The 23,018-nt window shown below is 39.9% G+C and overlaps 1 protein-coding gene across 6 annotated transcripts; it reads left to right on the forward strand.

The window, feature by feature from the left end:
- Nucleotides 1–1,998: 1,998 nt before the first annotated feature.
- Nucleotides 1,999–18,693, forward strand: TMCO5A (transmembrane and coiled-coil domains 5A). Of its 6 annotated transcripts, none has more exons than XM_077127412.1 (12): nucleotides 1,999–2,122; nucleotides 2,649–2,713; nucleotides 3,707–3,880; nucleotides 4,311–4,434; nucleotides 4,828–4,878; nucleotides 5,580–5,651; nucleotides 9,002–9,058; nucleotides 9,526–9,585; nucleotides 10,205–10,269; nucleotides 12,111–12,168; nucleotides 13,828–13,868; nucleotides 18,323–18,693. In XM_077127412.1, the coding sequence occupies exons 2-12, from the start codon at nucleotides 2,679–2,681 to the stop codon at nucleotides 18,519–18,521; spliced, it is 936 nt and encodes a 311-aa protein (XP_076983527.1). In that variant the 5' UTR covers nucleotides 1,999–2,122; nucleotides 2,649–2,678; the 3' UTR covers nucleotides 18,522–18,693. The 6 variants fall into 6 exon arrangements, with proteins under 6 accessions (XP_076983527.1, XP_076983529.1, XP_076983526.1 ...); XM_077127414.1 differs by having other exon boundaries at nucleotides 3,731–3,880; XM_077127411.1 differs by having other exon boundaries at nucleotides 2,669–2,713.
- The last annotated feature ends 4,325 nt before the right edge of the window (nucleotides 18,694–23,018 follow it).

A 23,018-nucleotide genomic window follows, 5' to 3' on the forward strand; every position in this document is an offset into this window, starting at 1 on the left:
CAGGATCATACAGAATAGTTTCTCTGCCCTAAAAATGCCCTGGGCTCCTCCTATTCATCCCTCCCTCCCTCCGTCTGAACCCCTGGCAACCACTGATCTTTTTGCTGTCTCTATAGTTTTGCCTTTTCCAGACTGTCATATAGTTGGAATCATACAATATGTAGCTTGCTTTTTCAGACTGGCTTCTTTCGTTTAGCAATATGAATTTAAGGCTTCTGCCTGTCTTTTCTTTCTTTAACTGTCTTATTATATAATACAACATATATACAAAGAAAAACATGAAAAAGCAATAGTTTTCAGAACACTCTTCAACAAGTAGTTACAGGACAGATCCCAGAGTTTGTCACGGGCTGCCATATGATCCTCTCAGATTTTTCCTTCTAGCTGCTCCAGAATGTAGCAGCTAGATTTTCATCACAATTGACTTTTTTTTTTCTTTTTTGTGAAAAAGAACATATATACAAAACAGCAAATTTCAAAGCGCAGCACACAATTAGTTGGTAGAACAAATTTCAGAGTTTGGTATGGGTTACAATTACACAATTTTAGGTTTTTACTTCTAGCTGCTCTAAGATACTGGAGTCTAAAAGAAATATCAATTTAATGATTCAACAATCATACTCGTTTGTTAGATCCTACCTTCTCTGTATAACTGTACCATCACCTTTGATCTTTCTATCCCACTCTTTAGGAGTATTTGGGCTATGGCTATTCTAACTTTTTCATGTTGGAAGGGGCTATCAACATATAGGGTAGGGAGATGGAACTAGCTGATGTTCTGGAGAGGCTGGGCCCTTTAGATTTGAGAACTTATCTGGTCCAGGGACACATGTGGAGGTTGTAGGTTCTGGAAAGTTACCCTAGTGCATGGAATCTTTGTAGAATCTTATATATTGCCATAGATGTTCTTTAGGATTAGCTGGAATGACTTTGGTTGGGGTTTGGCAAGTTATGGTAGGTAGCAATGTCTAACTGAAGCTTGTGTAAAGGTGACCTCCAGAGTAGCCTCTTGACTCTATTTGAACTCTCTCAGCCACTGATACTTCATTAGTTAAACTTCTTTTCCCCTTTTGGTCAGGATCCTGCCTGTCTGTTTTGTAGCTTGATAGTTCATTGCTTTGTATCACTGAATAATACTCCATTGTATAAATGTACCACAGTTTGTTTATCCATTCACCTACTGAAGGACATATTAGTCGCTTCCAATTTGGGGCAACCATGAATAAAGCTGCTGTAAATATTTGTAGGCACGTTTTTGCATGTACATAAGTTTTCAACTCATTTGGATAAATACCTATGAATGTGATTTGCTGGATCACATGGTAAGCCTATGTTTGCCTTTGTATGAAACTGCCAGACTGTCTTCCAAAGTGGTTGCACCATTTTGCATTCCCAACAGCAATGAATGAGAATTCCTGTTCTCCCACAGACTCACCAGGATTTGGTGCTGTCAGTGTTTGGGATTTTAGCCATGATAATAGGCATAGAGTGGTATGTTGTTGTTTTTCACCTGTTTATCTTTCTTCATAACACTTTCCTCAGTTATGATACAAAATAAATGTACCTATACATTTTGTTGATTCTGTTATTACACAATTGAATGTAGTAGAATGTAAACTCCATAGTGGCTGGTGCTTTTGGCTGCTTTGACAACTTCTGTCTCCCCAGTGCCTGGCACATGAAGGTGCTCTATCTATGTTTGCTATATGAAGGAGAAACTAGGTATACATGATGGGATCAGACGGCTGGACACTAGACCTAAAGTTCTCATATTAGTCACACTTGAGCAGAAAGCGAGTCGGATCTACCTAAGAAATAAAAGACAGGAACCCCATTCTTCAATAACGCACAGAATTCAGATCCATTGACTCTACTAATACCAAAGGGTACACTTGGCCCTCAAACCACACACCCATCTAGGCTCTGAGCTCGGCACAAATGTTGAGAAACTGTTGTCACCCACCCCACTGTGACATGCTGCCCCACCCATCCTATGTCAATAGCAGAGTCATGACCCCTCAGAAGGTTCTGAGATTCTATTGGGTGGTTCCTGTGGGGGAAAGAGTAGACCCTGCTAATTGACTTGGGCAGAATCAGGAAGACCACACACTTCAGAAAGGAGGTAGAGTTTGTTGAAGAAATGGGGAAAATGGGAAACTGAGGAACAGAAAGAGCCATACACTTTACTTTATTCTGAGCCTTATTTAAAACAAAATATCCTAATATCATCTTAATCTCTGGACACGACTGTAGAACACAGGCTAGAAAGCAGAAATGTTGCTTTTAGGGCAGTTATACACATATATTCATGCCCAGGGAACCTTAAGGAAGGTAACTGGGCCTACGGCAAACAAGGACTTTAAAAGAGTTGATAGCATGTATTTCTTCCGATGGTCTTGTATATATTTCCAAAGGGCTTTATTTTGGTGAACAATCTTTGAATATATCTGTTAGCAGGAAATATATTGCATTTCCCAGCATTAAGACCAGTGTATGGACAGAAGAATCAGAGGCCTGACTTTTGTTATGGTCAGAATTTGCAGTTTGGGGGGAAGGAAATCAATTACCCTAATTTGGTCCTTGTCTTTGGAGACTCTTGGCTAGTTATACTGTACTTCATGAGTGGACCCATTTCCTCAATTCAATAGATAATCTGCTGGCATTTTAGGGAATCTACAATGGAAGAACACAAGGAAGATCAGCTAGATTATGAGTAAGTAATCATGACTATGCAAAGCCACGTCTAGGGACCGAGGTGTGAAGCAGGTCTGCTGTTGATACCATCCTCATCTTCCAGTCTCCCTCTCCCCTTCCAATCACAACCATCCATCCCCTACTGCATCCCATCTAAAGAACACTCCATGTCCTCCTAAAGTGATAACAACATAAATCCCCAACCCAAGCTAGCCCTACCAAGTAGACTTTATTTTCCAAACTTTTCCTTATTCTTTCCCACACCAAAATTCCCTTTTCCTCACTAACCTACTCCTGCTTAATTATTTAAAAGATAAACCAATGAGTCACATAAACAAGAAAATGAAAATTTATTGAAAGCCTCCCATGTGTCAGGTACCATTTCTGGAATTCTCTAGAGTTACCATAACTCCTTTCAAACTTACTTCAGAAAAGATGCTTGCATTTTTAAGAGTGAATGCCTGGAGTATTTCTGCCTGTACTCAATGGAATGATTCTCATGGTAGAATCTCAAACTTTGTAGTAGGAAAGTGGAGGAGACCTTTTTAGGTGGGAGGAGGGGAGGGGGAAAAGACTGAAGCCCCATCATACATATAGAAACCTCTTGTGGTTATGCACAAAGCCAGGTCCAACCCTAAGGGAGGTTCAGGGGCCTAGATAAAAGCCCCTGATAAAACTGTATTGTGTGAGGTTTTGTGAACAGTTTATCCCAGAAAAGATTGCTGAGAGAAACCATTCTCTCCAATGCAAGAGGCTATTTAAGGAAGCAAAGCTTTTTGTGAAACCAGTGTTGGAGGGAACATTATTATTGTGAGCAGGAAAATGCCTGGAGAAGACCTCCCTTGCTTATTTGGGAATTATGGAAACAAACTGTAAAGCATGATTAAGAAATATAATTTCCTAAAAATGAAAAAGGCAAGGTGTGCTCCCAGAAAGACCCAGATTAATGAATTACACGTCTACTGGAAATCTCCTTTAACCCAATGGTTACTGATTTTAGATCATTTACAAGTTTATTTTGGGGAGCTGTCTGTAGGTCAGAGAAAATGGAAATCTTAAAACTGGCACAGTCAAAGAAAAACATTACCATTTTGAACATGGACCTCGAGAGGGACATGCAGAGAATAGATGAAGCAAATCAAGATCTTCTTCTCCAAATCCAAGAAAAAGAAGATGAGATCCAGAGGTGAGTTTTGGGTGTTCATGAGAGAAGCTCCCAATCTAATGGGATGGGTGGAAGAGAAGAGACAAAAGAGTATTTTCCTACTTGTTCTAGAGACCTATAACTTGTATAACAAAAAGTTTCTTTTTTATTCTTTGGCATTTCTGTGTAGCACAAACCATGACCCATAGCAAATTTCAAACAGTTTTCTAAAAAGACTGATAGATATTTACCCGAGTTGGGCTAATACTAGGATGTTTGGCTTGTGAATCCAGTGGATCTTACTTTTCCTGCCTTTAAATGATTCTGAGTCTATGGATTCAGGAAAGGAGAGTTTCTAACTTGAGAGTCACATTCATTGGCACTGAAATGCCCTTAAAACTGATTTATGTACATTATCAATTCGGAAATTGCCAAACACAGGTCCTCACGTGACTGTCCTTGTGTGATCTAGGCTGGAAAGTGAGATCATTCAGACAGGAGACCCAACAGAAGATGAGGAGTGGGAGAAGGAGAACTGTACCACAAGTGAAAGGGAAAGAGCCTTGCAGGAGCTGGAAGAAGAAACAGCAAAAATTGTAAGGGAGAATCTGGGAAGAGCCATTTGATAGGTTTCATTCCTCATCAACTATCAGATAAGCTCATCTCCCCTTTTTACACATAAAGCAAGGTCAACTCAGAAGTCTTGATGGAATGTGTTCAAGCATGGAAAGGGGTGTGTGGAGGGCAGGGTTTCTTTGGTAATGTTTCATACTGGTAAACCAAGCATTTGAGTATCTATATCTCTGATAATTCAATATATATATATATATATATTGAGATCAGATGGCGGTATCTCACCCGACAGTACCCAAGTATGGCAGAGTTACTCCCAGGAAAGTATCACTGAGATGAGATGGACAACATCAGCGCAATGAGGGCAGATGGTGTGTGCAGATACAGACTTACACTACATTTTTTTCTCTCCACAGGAAAGGAAGAATGAGACTCTGCTCCAGAATATAGCAGAACTTCAAAGAAAGGTGGGGCAGGACTCTTGTGTTCCCCAGTGTTCCCACAGTAGCCCCATTCATCAAACAAAGGCTAGGGAAGGAAGGTGATTCCAAAGGAATACACATGCTAGAGGGTCTGTGTTTTGTTTAGGCTCATTGTCTAAATCCCACAACTTTCCCTAAAAGTGTAAAGTGAAAGGAGTTTCATGGGACATTTCCATAAGTGATCCCATGGGGCCTTCATTCTATTATAAATAAAATGGGTTATACAGATACTCTGTGGAAATATTGACTAGGACGTTTTCGGTGAGAGGTCAGGTTTACTTTCAAACAGAGACTTCAAAAGATATTTCATCCCCAAGTATTCCCCTGTCCTTGTCTGGGCAATATCCTCCTAGCTCTTTCCCTCTTCAAAATATAGTGGGTTTCCTATGATCACCCTACTCTCTAATTAATGATGTGCAACCTTGAATAACCCAACATGGATTAGGGGCTTAAGGAAGTTCTCCTGCCTTGAAACTTCTCTAGCTTTGGTGGCCTAACTAATGAGAAGATAGAGGTAGAACAAAGATGATTCCACAGGGCACTGAGCAGCTACCAAGTGGCCATCCTCTGGCAGCTCTTTCCAAGGTCATAGATACTGGCCCCACACACCAGAGAAGAGCTTTATTTTCTATAGTTTTATTTGATGTGTTTTTTATTTGAGAAATATTTTTTCTTTAAAACTGTAGCTTGCAAGGAAAACACATAAGATGATCAAGTGTGAACAAGGTAATCTAAATGGAACCCCAGAAGAGTCAAAGGTAAATGAAAAAGCAGTCTTGAATGGGTTTGGGCTCTGTGGAACAAGAAACAAGCTTTTCTAGCAAACAAGTTAGAAATGATTGTCATTGTTGTAATAGACTTCTGTCAAGCTTAGGCTTTGGCCACTGAGGGCTAGTTTCTCCTTTGCCCTTAGTAAAACTTTCATTCTCAAGCCATACTTCATTCTCTCTTCCATCAGGAACAGCAGGGCACAAACATATATGTAACATTAGAGGCAGGTGAAGTCCCTGGTTTAAAAGCTGGCCCCAGCTTTTAAATAAACCAGCAGTTTATTTTGTATGTGAAGTTGGACAATTTAATCGATTTCTCCTAACCTTAGTTTGAGAGTTAAGTGAAAATGTGGATACAGATATCCTTCTTTCCTTTTTTGAATGGCTAAAACTTTGAAAAGCTATGTACTTTTAAAGTGATTCTCTGAAAGTCAAGTTGAGGTATATGTGTGCATTCATAAAGGCAGAACCATGTCCTTGATTCCAACCCAGAAAAGGATTCACGCAATCCTTTTCAATAGTCAACTATTTAGTGATTTCTACCTGTTGAGTGCATCACATAGTGCTTAACATTTCTCTAACTGTGCTTCAGAGCTAAGAACCTGGGGCCAACTCTAATCCATCTGATCAGAGAAGCAACAAGAATTAAAAGTTATCTTTTCATTCGAAGAGTAGATAAAACACTAACTTGGTACTTTCTGTAGAACTGCATCTTTCTGCCCCTGTCTAATTTCTCTTTAGTTTCTAAAGCCCACCCTTTATTTCTAAAGCCTCTGAGGATAAGGATGCACTGGAAATACAAATAGAAAATGAAAGAATAGAGAATTGTTCCCCTATCTTCTACTAGGGCTGATGACCACAAAAACAGGAAGTCCAAAGTCACCAAGTAAATAAATGTACCTGGCCATGCTTATCCAGGAAACTTAACTAAAAAGAAAGAAATCTGGAACCTGAGTGCACATAACTGAAACTAGAAGGATTATGAAGTCCTTTGACTATCTTTGGCCTCTGACTTCAGTGGTCAGGAAACTTATTTTCTTCCAGGATCCCTTCTGCTGCCCAGAACAGCTTTTCCTGGCTCAGAACCCAGTCAGAATCGAGTAGTGACATGTTAAGTCTGGCTATGCTGGCTAGATTAGGTGAGCTGAGCTGATAGACTTTAGAAACAGAGACCATTATTCATTTTCCTGGCAGCAATCAGCTCAGCCCTAAAGACTTCTAGAGTATTACTAACCCTTCAAACCACACAGTCCCTTTTGCCCACCTGTTTTGTAGAATTTTCAAGTGACGTCTCTAATTCTAGGAAGTCTACAGCCTCTCCTTTACTTCTGTTCCTCTGACATGCTGGTCATCAGTTCATCTGCTTAATGGAGTGTCTTCTTCAAACCCTCATACTCAGACCATTAGCTTAAATCTATACCCCTTAGCACATTTGGCTGCCTGGCCCTGGATGCAATTCATTGCAGAGAAAAGAAATTGTTAGAAGAGACCAGATGGAAAATAATGAAGACTGGATGAAAGTGGGAACAATAGAGCTGAAAAGGGAAGGAAGGATGCAGTCATGTCTGCTCTACATGCAGACTGTATCCCCACAAGGCATTCATTGGCCTCTATTTCTATTACTACTAGTACCCTTTTCTAAGTCATGATAGCTTCTCACCTGGACAACTACAGCAGCCCCCTAGTTTCCCCAATAATCCATTTTCCACACATACAAAAGTCTGTTTTTAAGAACACCAATCAGACTGTCTGTACTACTTCAAAGCTCTCCCCAGCTTCCCACTGCATTAGAATAAAGAATGAAACTCCTTACTAGAGGCGATAAGGTCCTAGGTAATCTAACCCAGTCCACCTCTCCCTATTGCATCTCCTTCCTACCAGTTTTCCCTGATCTCCAGCCATACAGTGTCTTCATTTACATCAAATCTATACTACCTCACATTTTTGGCCCTTGCTCTAATATCTTCCTGGAAGTCTTTATTCCAGATCTTCATTTGGCTAATACTCATATCAATTTCAATTCAAATGTTGTCTCTTCCCTAACCACTTAAAACAGCCTTAAAAAAAAAAAAACAACCACAATGTTCTAGTTTGCTAGCTGCCAGAATGCAATATACCAGAAATGAAATGGCTTTTTAAAAAGGGAATTTAATAAGTTGCTAGTTTACAGTTCCAAGGCTGAGAAAATGTCCCAATTAAAACAAGTTTATAGAAATGTCCAGTCAAAGGCATCCAGGGAAAGATACCTTGGTTCAAGAAGGCCAGTGAAGTTCAGGGTTTCTCTCTCAAGTGAGAAGGCACATGGTGAACACAGTCAGGGTTTCTTTCTCAGCTGGAAGGGCACATGGTGAGCACTGTGTCATCTGCTAGCTTTCTCTCCTGGCTTCCTGTTTCATGAAGCCTCACAGGAGGCATTTTCCTTCTTCATCTCCAAAGCACTGGCTAGTGGATTCTCTGCTCTCTCTGAATCTCCAACATTCTCCAAAATGTTTCCTCTTTTATAGGACTCCAGAAACTTATCAAGACCCACCCAAATGGGTGGAGACATGTCATCACCTAATCCAGTTAACAACCACTCTTAATTAAATCACATCTCCAGGGAGATGATCTAATTACAGCTTCAAACATACAGTACTGAATAGGGATTATTCTTTTTTTTCTTTTTTCAGCATTCTTGCCTGCTGAGCCACAGTGGCCTGCCCATGAATAAGGATTATTCTGCCTTTAAGAAATGGGGTTTAGATTAAAACATGGGTTTTCTAGGGGACATACATCATTTCAAATCAGCACACATAAAAATTCACTTTCCGTTACATTACCCTCTTCATAGAAATTATCACTATCTTATCACATTGTCTCATTATGTCCTCCAACTAGAATGTCAGCTCTTTGAAGGCAGAAAGCTTTTCCCATTCTCCATTGTATCCCTGTACCCAGCACACTGACCAACGTGCTTATTGAAAAGCTTATTGAAAGAATAAGCTTTCAATAAATCTTTAAGGAAAGAAAGGAGGGGAAGGAGGAGTGGGCAAAAGCCTTGGATTCTGACTGAATACCTAAAGGAAAAGGACTATTAAAGGAAATAGCTATATATGAGGAAGTAAGGTAGGAAGAGAAGTTTGGGGGTAGAGGCAGGATGTATGCTAAGGGGACAGGGGACAGGAGAGCAGGCTCACAAGGCAGCCGCAGAGAAGGGTGCTGGATGGCTTGACACCACAGAGTACCTGCAATCCTGCACTTCAGTGGCCTGTGAAATGAGCCTTTGGGAATGCTTCCCAGAAGGGAATCCTGTAAAGTGTCCACCTTGCTAAGTTACCCATCTCCTTTACTTTCTATAGGCTAAGTTAGAGCAGCTGGAAGCTTCCTGTGCAGACCAAGAAAAGGAGCTGACCAAGGTGAGGACAGTCATTTCTTCATTGTACTTCTCCTGTAGGCCCCAGGGAATTTCGTCCTCAGTCAGTCAATCTAATACACTTTGCAGATGGCAGAGTTATAATAGGGGTTCAGATCCAGGACCATTATAGGGGATGGGAGGGGATATAGAAAAGGAAGAAGAATAGTTGTAGTTTACCTTCTCCTTAGCATTTTGTTACAGGGAACAATTTATAATCTGTATTCTTTTACATATTTGTATCTACTTCTCTCCCAACTACTCCCAGATAATTCACATTTGGACTGTAAAATATATTGGGCTTATTTATCCTCACAAAATGGGGAAAAAACGAAATATATACAGCAAAAAAAATACATACATATATTAGAAAACCACAGTTAAGGTCCAGGACATAGGAGGAAACAAGTGTACTCTTGTTCTCGTAGTGGTTTATTTAGAGAAACATAAGCATGGATTTTGGATTCCCAGGTAATGGAAGACTATGCATTTGTGATTCAGCTCTGTGAGGACCAGGCCCTCTGCATAAAGGTACAGCCTCCGAGAAAGGGGGTAGCAAACGGTTTGTTAAGGTACTGAATGAAATGGAACCAGGTTATTTCTATGAATGCTTTCTAGAGCTATTTTAACTCTCGGAAGTGCCCCCTACGAAGAGATTTCAGCGCCCCACCACTAGAATCACTCTATTGTCCTTTGACTCCCTGGTAACTACTGCCCCAGTAGCTACTCACACTTTGCACTCATAATTTAATAATGAGTACCTCTGGGACTTTCCTTACTTTTAATCCCCAAAGACCGGGCGGGCCACAGCGGCTCAGCAGGCAGAGTTCTCACTGCCATGCCGGAAACCCGAATTTGGTTCCCGGTGCCTGCCCACACGGAAAAAACAAAAACAAAAACAAATTCACCCCCCCCCCAAAAAAATAAATAAATCCCCAATGACCATCCCCCCCACCCCCCCCACTCCCAATGGTGAAGCTTACTGAGAGGTCAGGGGTGGTGGCAGGGGTGGGGGAACAGTAAAAGGAGAGACGGTTTCAGGGGGTATATGGAATATCACATTAAAGTGAAAAAATAAGTGCTTATCATGATTATAAAAGGCATACATCTTCTAGTTAGTAACTGTGGTTTCCTTTATTTCTCTTTGAAGAAGTACCAGGAAACTTTGAAGAAACTAGAAGAAGAACTAGAGACTCGGTTCCTTGAGAGAGAAGTGTGAGCTTTGACAAACCAAAGGAACATCCTGGTTTTAGTGGTAACTCCATCTCTGCCTGAGTCAGAGCAAACATTTCTCAGTCCAGTTCCTGTCTGGAATTAAACGAGCCCCAGTACCTCTTAACTAGCCCCCTCTGTGAGTGATCTAAGTGACCCCAGCTGGACCACACCAACCATAACCACCCTTCTCCCAACTTTCTTAAAAGGCATAAACACATCTTCCCTTATAATTTCATCACATAAATTGCGTTTATAGTAAGGACAGTAATGCGGGCTTTAAAAATGATTAGTGGTCAGGTACATTGATCAGTAGAGCTTTCCTTATATTTCAAAGAAAAGGCCTTAAAACAAATACTTTCCTCACTCCCTACTCCACCACCACCAAATATCCAGAGACCCAGCCATATGGGATAGGCCTGAGACGACTCTCTAGACACATAACTGTAGCTATCTCATTTTAAGATTCAGAACTGTATATATTTTTTGAATTATGGACATTAAAATTAGAAATGATAAATAAGGAAAAAGCTCAAAGAAAAAGAGTTCCCTGATTTTGTCAAAAGAATCTAAATGATGAGATACTAGAAGCAAAATCTCTTTTCACTTCTTGACCTCTTTGTAATTTTAATTAACTCAGACAAGAAGTAATTTTTGTTTATTAAATACTTGGGTCTCTCAAGGGCATGAGCCAGACACCAAAACTGCATAAGGTCTCTGTTCTAGTTTGCTAGCTACTGGAATGCAATATACCAGAAATGGAATGGCTTTTAAAAAGAGGAATTTAATGAGTTGCTAGTTTATAGTTCTAAGGCCAAGAAAATGTCCCAATTAAAACAAGTCTATAGAAATGTCCAATCAAAGGCATCCAGGGAAAGACACTTTGATTCAAGAAGGCCAGTGAAGTTCAGGGTTTTTCTCTAGTGTTAAGGCACATGGTGAACACAATCACAGTTTCTCTTCCATCTGGAAAGGCACATGGTGAACACGGCCAGGGTTCCTCTCTCATCTGGAAGGGCACATGGCGAACACGGCATCATCTGCTAGTTTCTTCTCCTGGCTTCCTGTTTCATGAAGCTCCCAGGGAGGCATTTTCCTACTTCATCTCCAAAGGTCACTGGCTGGTGGACTCTGCTTCTCGTGATGCATTGTTCTCTGCTCTCTCAGAATCTCCTTCATTCTCCAAAATGTTTCCTGTTTTATAGGACTCCAGAAACTTCTCAAGACCCACACAAATGGGTGGAGACATGTTGTCACCTAATCCAACTTAACAGCCACTCTTGATTAAATCACATCTCCAGAGAGATGATCTGATTACAGTTTCAAACATACAATATTGAATAGGGATTATTCTTCCATTTTATGAAATGGGATTTTGATTAAAACATGGCTTTTCTAGGGTCCCTACATCCTTTCAAACTAGCACAGTCTCTAAATAAGCCAAGGACACATGATAACACACTGTGCCCAGGGGTCCAGAACTTAATGGTCCTAGTTCCTAAAGGACAAGTCTCCCAAGGTCCTGAATGAGGACAAAGTAATGGCTTAATGGTTAGGCTACGGCTGTAGAACAGGGCTGTCCAATAAAACTCTCTGTGCTGTACAGTATGGTAGCCACTAGCTAATGTGACTGTCGAGCTCTTGAAAATGGCTAGTATGATGGAGAAAATGGATTTTAAATTTTAATTAATTTAAACTTAAAATAGCGGCATGTAGTCAGTATCTACCACATAGGACAACATGGCTTTAGAATATAAAGCCTTTTCCTTAGACAACTACCACATATATATATGAATAGTTGCGTGTACTTTATTCAATCCCTGTCTTGATATTTTTCTCCTTAGGTCAAAAATCGTGAGCATGAACTCTGCAAAGAAAGAGTGTAACAGCCAAAATAATAAGGTAGGTACTCCATTCCAGCTTCAGCTTCTCTCAGTATCACTGTCTTTCTAGGGTGTTTCCAAAAAATTGAGCCATCAGGCATCTATTCAGTCTTCTCATGTGCATTTTCCAAGATTAGAACCAACAATAGTTCCAAAACATTTCCTCCCTAAATAAACAAAAAGGATGCTGGAAGGAACAGTTGGCTTCCCTCTCTTTCAGCCATGCAAATGGCATGTTCTGAAAGAAACTAGAGAACTTAGACTCCAAGTCTGATGAGAATTCAGACTGAAAGCAAGAAGGAACATTAACTGAGGGTATATTCTATGGGATTTAGGCCAGCACATGACTCATACACACCACTCTTTCCTGATCATCTCAGACATGGTCTCCCAAATCTTGCACAACACAGCATTAGGTATCTATCACAAACCAATCAGAGAGGGTCCATGAATTAAAACATAGGAAGCCATTGCTTCTTTATGATATGGCTTCAATGTCTGCTCACATTTAACTTCAGGCTGTCGCCACACACATGTAAAGGTCTGGAGGAAACAAGACAATTGGAGATAGAGCTCCAGACCGCTTGGCCGGCTTTGGCCCCTTGTGACAGCAAGCACATAGGACTAAAAGAGAAACTTTTGTTGGACTGTAAATTCACAATTTATATTGACTGTAGCAACAAGATTGACAGTCACTAGAAATTTGTAGCCAAGATAAATGGTTTTCATAATCTCAGAAAAGAGAAGTCCTTAAAAGTAAATATTTAACCCTTGCCCTGGGATCATCCTGCTGTTTTGATGTGCATTAGGCCCTGGCCACAGTGGTGTGAGTATTCTGAGTAAGTCACTCCAGCCCTTAACCCTAAATATTCTACTCAGTAAAATTAAAATTAATTGGATCCATCTTTATAGAAGGAAATGTGGAATGCTCCATGATATGTCTCACCATCCAACCCCAGTGGTTCATCAAAGTATTCCTTCCAACCACATATCAGGGGAAAAATAAGATTTTCTTCATCTCATCACAATTCCCATTACAATGCTGGGATGCCACTTAATCTCACTTGAGCTAGAGGACAAAATTTGCAATCCAGAAATTTTCTTTCTAATTCCAATTCTCTGAGTCTCATTTCTACAGTTTGAAAATATGATTATAATTCCTCTTCTTTTCCATCCCACAAGGAAGGTAAAAGAAAAGTGAAACAATTGAGAAAATATGGTGAGAGATGCCACAGAAATCCAGGATCTATCCTCGTCTTTAGATTCCTATAGCTTTTAAAACCTAACTCTTAAAATATGTTTGCATGGTCTGCAGAGCCTGTAAGCTTTTCCAGGTGTCCCTGGCTGAGTAGAAGGCAGAGCGGTGGAGCTGCAGAGCCCAGAATTTGGAGTCAGAGGTCCCAGGTTCTGAGCTTGGCTCTGTTACTTACCAGCTACATGACCTTGAGAATATACTTAACCTTATTGTGCCTTAGTTTATTCCTGTCAATAAGTAAAAAGGTAATAATAACATATACATCAACATTTTGTCTTTGAAAGTTGACATGTGCTTATGCATATGAAAATAATGTGTAATGTGTTGTTAAATATAATAGATAATGAATGACTCACTGAATATTATTTGACAGTGATGATAACCTCCGGAAATTGCTTATTTATCCTTTCTTCCTCTTACCAGAATAATTCTATCCAAAAGATGATGACACTGTTCTGTAAAAGGTAAGCAAAATATCTTCAAATAAACTTCTGGAAAGCTGGAAGCTGTACTCGGCTCCCGGCAGACAGCAAAATCTAGATGAGGAGAACCTTGCGCGCACACGCGCGCGCACACACACACACACACACACGAGTCAAATCAGCAAACTGTTGTCACCACCGCCTTCATTTCTCAGTTCAAATGTTATGACTTATTTGTCCAAGGCAATTAATTATCTAAACTTTCCAGTATTAAAAGCCAAAGGTCTAGTTGTAATCAGAAACAGGAATCTGATTACCCAAAAGAGCTGAGACAAATGTCATGCTTACTCCCTTTTCTCACAACTCTCCCTTACTTAGCTTTACGTATCAGATTTCCCAGTATAATCAGTAGATTGGAAATGGGGAAAGAATTCTGCTATATAGATGTCCACTAATACTTAACAGCAGATAGAAGAGAAAGGAAATGATTGTGAAAAGGTGATAATACCTAACAATAGCCAGCTCATGCTAATTGCTGAAAATACTTGTTGAACTGAATAAGAACTCAACCTTCAAACACCTGAGTGGATATTAGTCCTGAGGGAATCACTGTGATAGAAAAGCAAAATTGATATTCATGAAGCCCCTACGTTTTCAAGAAAAGGTCAAATTACGTTCAATATAATCTGTTTAAGAAGGCATAGAGAACCATATATTCAAAGTGGTAAGAAGTATGATCTAGAAAGAGTTCCGTCAAAATAGTTAACACAAAATTATTGGTTCTTAAAGGTCAGCTCCAATTGTCTGGAAAATTTGCTTAAGGAAATACCCCTACAACCAGATAAATGAAGTGTTACATATGTCGATAGCCTTAAATACAACATAATCTTACCCCCACCTCCACCCCCAGAGCTCCTAAGCTGCTATTTTACATACTTTTATACTTATATTCATATACTTTTACACCAGTGTTCAGCATGGAAAGGCTGTGTGGGCTTCCTAGAATAATAATTCTCTGTCTTAAAGAGAATTGGTATCTGGAAGGAAATCTGACAAAAGACATCCTCAAGTCAAACTAGCCTATCAAACTACAAACATATTTCCCCTTGTTCTGATCCAACATTTAGCTAATTGACTCAGGAGACAAAAAATCTAGTTTAGTCCTAACCTAAGATTTTCAATGGGAATATTGTCCTACCTCAGCACCTACTTGTAGATGACAGGGTGGATTAGGAAGGGAGACTAAGTGTTTTAGTTTGCTGCTACCGGAATGCAACACACCAAAGATGGATTGGGTTTTAATGAAAGGGGATTTATTTTGTTAGTTCTTCAGAGGAAAGGCAGCTAACTCTCAACTGAGGTTCTTTCTTACGTGGGAAGGCACAGGATCGTCTCTGCTGGCCTTCTCTCCAGGCCTCTGGGTTCCAACAACTTTCCCCAAAGCGATTTCTTTCTGCATCTCCAAAGGCCTGGGTTGAGCTGCGAGTGCTGAGATGAGGTATGCTGAGCTACTTGGGCTGTGCTACTTTGCGCTCTCTCATTTAAGCACCAGCCAATTAAACCAAACGTCATTCATTGCAGCAGGCACACCTCCTAGCCGACTGCAGAAGTAATGAGCAACAGATGAGGTTCACGTACCATTGGCTCATGTCCACAGCAACAGAACTAGGTGCCTTCACCTGGCCAAGTTGACAACTGAATCTAACTACCACACTAAGGGATGTGAAGAATGCTAAGCTGGATGAAAGCTTTTAGTTATAGAAGTTGAATCACAAAAAGTAGGTGTCAGAAAGAAGCAGCAAAAGTGATACAAACTCTAATAATTAAGATGGAAGAAACAGATCCAAATATATATAAAATTACAATAAATGTAAATACCCTAAATTTATCAGAGATAATGTTAACATTTTAAGCATTGTGTTTTTTTAATCTAGATATATACTGTTTACAAGAGGTAAACCTAAACATAATGACATACAAAAGTTAAACAGAAGGATGAAAAGACAAATACGCAACTACTAATTAAAAGAAAACTGTTATAGTTAGGTTAATATCAGATACAGTCGACTTTAAGGCAAATAGTATTATTAGTGATAGGAAAGGTCATTACCTAAATATAAGGTAAAATATACCAAGAAGATTTGCAATTTTAACAATGTATATATTTAATAAGATTGTCTCAAAATATATGAAGCAAAAATTGATGGAAATATAAGGCTTATTTGATAAATTCAACACCATGAGAGATTTCAACATATTTCTTTTGAGTATTGGTAGGTCAAGGACACCGAAAGAAAGATATCAGTAAGAGTATAGACCATCTGAGGTGCACAATTTAGAAGCAGACCAAAGGGACGTATATAGAGCTCTGCATCCAATAATTAAGAATGTATATTTTCTGAAGCATACGTGGAACATAAACTGATCAAGTACAAGGTCATTAAAAAAAGTGTACCCATTTTTAATACATAGCTGTCTCACAGATCATGACCCAACAAAGTAATTTAGAAGTTAATAGCAAAAGTTATATTAAAACCATAAGGGTTATCTAATTAATTAGTTAAAGAAGAAGTCAAGACCACCATAGGGAAATTTATAGAAATCTGTTAAGAAATACTAAAGATGACATAAATGATTATGCATATATGTAAAGGTTTAATATCATAAAGATGCCAGTTGTCCCCAAATGATTAATTGATTTAGTTTATCAAAACTTTCAAAAAGTTTTTCATGGAATTGCAAAAACGGATTCCAAAATACGTTGAATATGGAAAAGTAAAGTGTCAAGAATAACCTGGACAAGTTTAAAGAAGAGAGAGAGTGGGGAAATGTGTCCTTCCAGATATCAGGATTTACCATGAAGCTATAATAATTATGATAATGTGGTATTGGCACAGGAATAGAAAAACTGACCAAGGGAATAGACCAAAGAGCCCAGAAAAAATGCACATAAAGAACTTTGATATGTGACAGAGATTGCGTGCTGAAGGGGAAAGGAAGAACTGTTCAACAAATAGAGCCATGAAGAAAATGGTTATCCATATGAGAAATTATTAGATCCCTCCTATTCTACCCTATACAAAAAGTAAGCCCAGATGTATTATAGATTTAAATGCCAAACACAAAACTTTAAAGCTCTGCATTAATTATCTATCACTGCATAACTGATTATCCCAAAACTGTGGCTTAAAATGGTAAATATTTATTTCTCATGGTTGCTGTGAGTCAGGAATCCATGATCTGCTGAGCTGGTGATTCTGGCTGGCTCCGGGTCTGTCATGAAAATGCAATAAGGATGTTGCCAAAGCTACAGTCCTTAGAAGGCGTGGTTGGGGCTGGAGAATCCATTTGCAAGATAGTTCACGCACACATCTGGCAAGTGTTTGCTGGCTGTTGGCAGGAGAACTCTGTTCTTTGCCACATGGACCCCTCTCAATAGGGTTCTCACAAGCAAGACGGTTGGCTTTTTCCTGAGAATAAGAAGGGAGTTGAAGTGCCTTTTATGATCTAGTCTAGGAAGTCACACAATGTCACTTCCACCCTATTCTATTCTTTCAGAGCACGTCATTGAATCCATTCCACACTCCAAAGTAGGAAAGCTCCATCTCTTGAAGGGAGGAGTATCAAATAATTTGTGGACATATTTTAAAACCACCATAGCCTCTTAGTCAAAAATATGAGTATCCTTTAGGCCTTGAGGCAGGGAAGCATTGATTCTATTAAAGAAAAAATTTGAACAATTAGACTTTATTCAAATTAAGAACTCTAATTCTTTGACACCTTATAGCAAGTGAGAGTTATAGAGATGAGGGGGAGCTATTAAAAATATACACAATGGAAAAACCTTGACATCAAAATATATAAAGAACTCCTACAAATCAGTAAGAAAATCCCAAAAGCAACCTAATAATTCCATGGGCCAAAGGAAACACACGAGATAAATAAACCTCATTAGGTTTATTTAGATATCATTAGGAAAATAAAAATCAAGACCACAGTGAGATATTATTTTACATCCGTTTGATTGGCAAAACTTTAAAACCTTAATAATATCAAACGTTGGAGAGGATGTGAGTCCTTAGAAACATATACCTTGCTTTTTTGGAGGGGATTAATTAGCGCAACCGCTTTGGAAAATAAGCATTATTCACTAGACCTGACTAATCACATAGAATCGTGACAAGAAAAAGACCTTGCCCTTGCAGTGCTTACATTCTAGTTAGGGAAAAAATGGACAAAAAATAAAGGTATACAGTACTTTCACATAGCAATAAATGCCACAAAGAAATCAAACCTGGTGACAGGAGAGAGTAACTGGCAGCCCAGTGTGTTGAAACGGGGTTGGCTTTTTTAATGGGTTTTGTGAAGACAAAACAATTAATGAGAAACATTTGAATATCAAGAAGGAGCCCGACAGGCATTTAGGTATGATTTATTGTTTTGTCCCCAAGTTTCCTGATCTCTGGTTAATCAGTTTATTGGTTTTCTCTTTTCAGGTTTCTTCGATATCTCTTTTTTATCATCTTATTTTTCATCAGACTGCTGGGCTACATGTTTTTCCATATAAGTTATATAAATCCCGATCTCCTTATCAACCTCCTGCCCAGAATACTGAACAGGGGCATCTTATGGAGGCTGCGCTGCATCCTCTTTCCATCTCTCACGCTTGAGGCAGAGGATATGTTACCACACTGATTAGAAATATCCTTGAACACTAGAAGGCATGTGGTGTTTAAACCTACAGACCAAGAGACGGTGGAACTTGGATGGAAGAGATTTTCCCTTAAGGTTTGGCTATATGTTACCCTCCCTCTTCATATTGTCTTTCCAAGATTAACTTTGCCCAGTAAAAAGCTGTGTCAATAGGTTCCTGTGGCTGTCTGTTTAAGTTAAATAGTACTTGACAGTAAAAAAAAGGAAGCCACGACAATTTCCAGAATAATGTCATCCATGATAAGCAAAGGGAGAGTTAAGTTCTTCTAGTGAATCACAAAAAAAATCTAAGAGACTAGATCCCTGCATTGCAGAAAATTGCTCACTATTTATATTTGAACAAAAGAGTTCAAATATAACTCTATAAGGAATAGCCTTAGCTTAAGTTAATTTATAGCAAAATAAATGAATAAATAAGTATTGCCCCATGGAAGTCCATGAATCCATCTGGGGGTCCAGGCACGCCTGGGTGCAGGTCTCAAAGCAATGTCATGAGGGTGTCATCTCCGTTTGGATGGGCTTTCTCCTTATACAGGCAAGATGCCTGCCAACCATCTAAGCGTCCCATGCTACACATCAGCAACCTCAGCAATATGAAACAGTCTTTTCCAACTGCTCCAGCAGTAAAGCCCAGAGAAGGACAGAAACTGGCCTAACTAGGGGCCATTGCCTACCCCTGTTCCACAGTCATTGCTGCCAAAGGGCTACTGTGATTGGTCAAGCATGAGTCATGTACTCATTGTGAGGGATAGGGGAGGTGATGGGAGCAGAAAGAGATAAGGGAGTCAGCCCCACCTTAACTACATCGGATGAGTTATCCACAGAAGAAATGTAGTTCCCAAAGAAGGGGAAGGCGCTACTGGGTAGGCAAAAGCAGATGTACGCTTACTTGCTAATTTCAGCCTCTTGCATAAACATCTAACTCTGGCATTAAAATAGACTCTTAAACCTGTAGGTCACTTCATGTATGTTCCTACCAGCAATAATAACTTCTCAGAATCACAGATTGATGATATTAGAAAACTACTACAAGGAGCTCAGTATACAAGCCAGATAAATAATTAGGTCTCTTGGACTAAAATAAGCAAGAGGTCTAAAATAAATAGCATATGACTGGTATAAAATGCCTCACACACCAGGCTAGCCTATATATGGCCACACCTTCTATTTTCCCTCTTAATTGCTGAAGCATCCACATGTCTTATTAGCAGGATATATTCAAGCTTCCACCTAAATTGTCAGGAACCCAGCAGCTCAGAAGTCCCAAGAGCAGGGAGGGAGGGATCCGTCTGGCTTCCACACCAGCAGGAAAAGAACTCATTGGTCCACTGCCATTGCTTCTCTAGGCCACACGGTGTCACTGTTGAAAACTGGTCCTCAACACGGGGATCAAATTGACTGTCCAGATTGAGACATACTCGATAGTGGAAGGCAGCACTATCAATAACTATGCCAGGACAAGAGAAACCAAACAGAACTGTTTCAGCAAACCAGGTCATAGGTTATTTTATATATAGTGCAAGATCCTGTTTAAACTGTGTTTCATGTTGAGGCAGGTGGATCCTGTCCTTCAGAGTTAATTTCAAAAAAGGGTGCCCCAGGCTTAGGGTCCTGGCACCGCAGCTTCAGGTGTGCTGCCCCTTGCTTTTGCATACCTCGCCCTTTACTCCAGGGTCCATTTCCTGGAGGATCAAGATGGATTCTAGTTTCTGCTGTCATCTTTGCCTACTCCTGGAGAATTTACTTTCAGAGTCTCAGCCTGCTGTCTGGAAACCCACCTCTCTGGAGGTCAGGAGACTTTCCTTCTGAAGATTCCCCCCTCAAAACACAAATGGCCTGATGATATCCTGAGCTCATCTCCACCTACCCATCTCTCCAAGGGAGGTTGCCCACAGAAGCTCCAAGGAGCATACTCTCCCCTCCAGGTACTTTCCAGGCATTTGTTGGCACTTCTGCTCCTGGAGAAAAGAAAGACGTTTACTGTAAGGCAGGGTTAGAGCTGCCATTCTTTTCTATTGCCAAAGTTGGGTTCTCTAAGCTGGTATCAAGTGGTCTGTTCAGGCAGGGTCTTTATACAACTACAGTGAAGAATAATTATTGCTCGTAATGATAATTCATTCATATTGCTCTTGATTCAAAGAGAGAAGAGAAGGAAAGAAAAGGAAATATCTGTTAAATCTCTACCCTATGCTAGACAAAGAAGATACAATCTCCTGAGAAAGAAGATATAATCCCTGTCCTTGAGAAGGGAGGGAAGGACAGACAGATACATTACATGAGTACAAGATGAGTCCTATAATAGAAAAGCAGAGAGTCCCTATGCTTATTTCCAATAGGAGGCAACATCAAATCCATGGATTATGCTGGCTGAGATGGAGAAGGACATACCAGGCATTAAGTAAGCTAAGCTTGCATCAGCAAAGCCATTCTTTACTGAAGGACTAAAAGCACCTCCTATCCTAGATGACTGTTTTAAATAGAGGTAACCAAAGCACTAAGAGATTGAGAAACTCTCTTGATGTGTTCAATCTTCTGGAATTGGTAAATTCCTTCTTAACCCCAAGCTTCAGAGAAAACCCAGCTTTCTTCTGGCAATTATTAAAGTAATGCGCAAACACACACAGTCTGATGATACAAATAGCTCTGAGTTATGTATCCAGCACCCTAACTGGAAATACCCAACACCATGTCAAGATCTTAAGGGTTTCCAATAAAGATCTGCATTTTATGCATCTTTTCTTCCCACAACTGAACGGAATTAGAATTCTGAGAGTCAGTGGCCTCTACACAGTCTGTTCGCCCTGGAAAGTTTATGTGGCATTAAACTGAACTTCATTCTTTGTAGAAGTAAAAGTTAAGGTGCGGCAGACTCCCATTTTACCAGCTGCCTGCCGCATGACAGAGCAAGAATTCCACATTCTCTAAACTCGTGAATTTCAAGTTCAGAATCATGGAAGAAAGAGTACTTTCACACATTGCGGTTTTAGCCATTTATTTTAAGAAAACTTTTACATTTTTTTTCCTGTCATGCATATTTCATTATTCATCACTATATTTTCTCTGCTGTAGCTGTTAAGTAGAATAAATGCTGAGAAACAAACCCAAAGTTATTTTAGAGAACTCAAACTCCTAATGCCAGCTAAAAAGCCACAGACCTTCTCTTTTGGTTGTTTAAAATAATCTGTAGGTAAATGTTGGCAATTTGGGGGTGGGGGGTGGGGGTTCAAACCCCAAATACAGTAGCTGATTGTGAATACACTCAAACATCTACTCAGAAGGTAGAAAGAACTAGCAAAAATGGCTCTCACCTTGTAGCATGACTGCTGTAGAAGGAGATTCCATGGTATTTTAGATGGTTTTATTTTTAAACACCTGAAAAGCATGTTGATCCCTTACCATGTAAACAGTTGACAATGAATTGCTGTTTTGTATATGTTTATTTCATCACAGCCATTAACTGTACTAATGTAAAGTGGTTTAATATTTTTAATTGCATAATACTGACATCAGATCTTTAAAAGACAAGCTTCAGTGATTAAAAATTCTTTATAATGAAGAGCAAAACTAACAGCTCTTTCGTATTTGCAGTCAAAACTCTGGACAGGAACTCTGATATGCAGTGTGGGATCAGAGCCTGCCTAGAAACCAGCGTAGGGTAGGTAGGCTGTTGTTGGCTGAGCTGTCTTGCTTTTACCGCTGAATATTTGCAGCTGAGACTGGCTATAGGTGCAGCAGCTGGACTTCCAAACAATTTCTTGATCACTGCAGACAAACGAACAGCTTGCTTGGGCTCCCGAAGCGGTGCACTTCCCGTCTGATTTGGCCACGGCTGCACGATTCCCTCATTGCAGTAGAGGGCGCTGTTCCTTGACGTCGGCGGGCTTTCCTAGACGCTAGTCCTTTAAACATGTTAATTATATCCCTGCTATCTGCAAACCAGATGGAAGAAGGTCCACGATAATGGCAAGCCTGTCCCATTTTTCACAAGTTCACAGCCATAACCAAGTTTGAGCATCAGGAACATAAAGTGAGCACTTCATCCCAGGGGCTGAGTCGCGACCAATAGTTGACAATCCGTCAACTGTTGCCTTCAGATCTTCAGAATACGTGTCCTGAGTGGAAGGATATCTTTGCACTGTGCCCTTGTTATACCTCTGCCCACCTTGAAGCACAACTCCATGTTTTAAGTAATCCCTAAAACAAATCTAGCTCCACAATGCTATATAAAGCAAAATCCATGTTATGTAAAAGTCCCAGGGACAGGAAAACAAATCCACGTTGCTCACCACGCTGTAGAAACAGAGTCAATTTCCCCCTTCATCATATTCGTTTTTCCTCTTCAAATCCTTGCTTTTTATGGCTCTTTAATAAATCTACCTTCCCCTTCCTCCACAAGAGAGAGGGAAGGGGGACAGAGGAAGGGAGGAGAGAGGCAAAGAAAGAGAGCAAGGGAGCAAGCAAGCAGACATGGAACTAATA

Source organism: Tamandua tetradactyla, chromosome 14, assembly GCF_023851605.1.
Source record: "Tamandua tetradactyla isolate mTamTet1 chromosome 14, mTamTet1.pri, whole genome shotgun sequence".
NCBI classification, from domain to species: Eukaryota; Metazoa; Chordata; class Mammalia; order Pilosa; family Myrmecophagidae; genus Tamandua; species Tamandua tetradactyla.

Excerpts from the sequence above, each read along its gene's own strand:
- TMCO5A (XM_077127412.1), top strand. The coding sequence starts at position 2,679 with ATGGAAGAACACAAGGAAGATCAGCTAGATTATGA. Across the intron at positions 9,059-9,525 it reads AAGAAAAGGAGCTGACCAAG|GTAATGGAAGACTATGCATT; the intron begins GTGAGGACAGTC and ends TTGGATTCCCAG. Across the intron at positions 13,869-18,322 it reads ATGACACTGTTCTGTAAAAG|GTTTCTTCGATATCTCTTTT; the intron begins GTAAGCAAAATA and ends TTCTCTTTTCAG.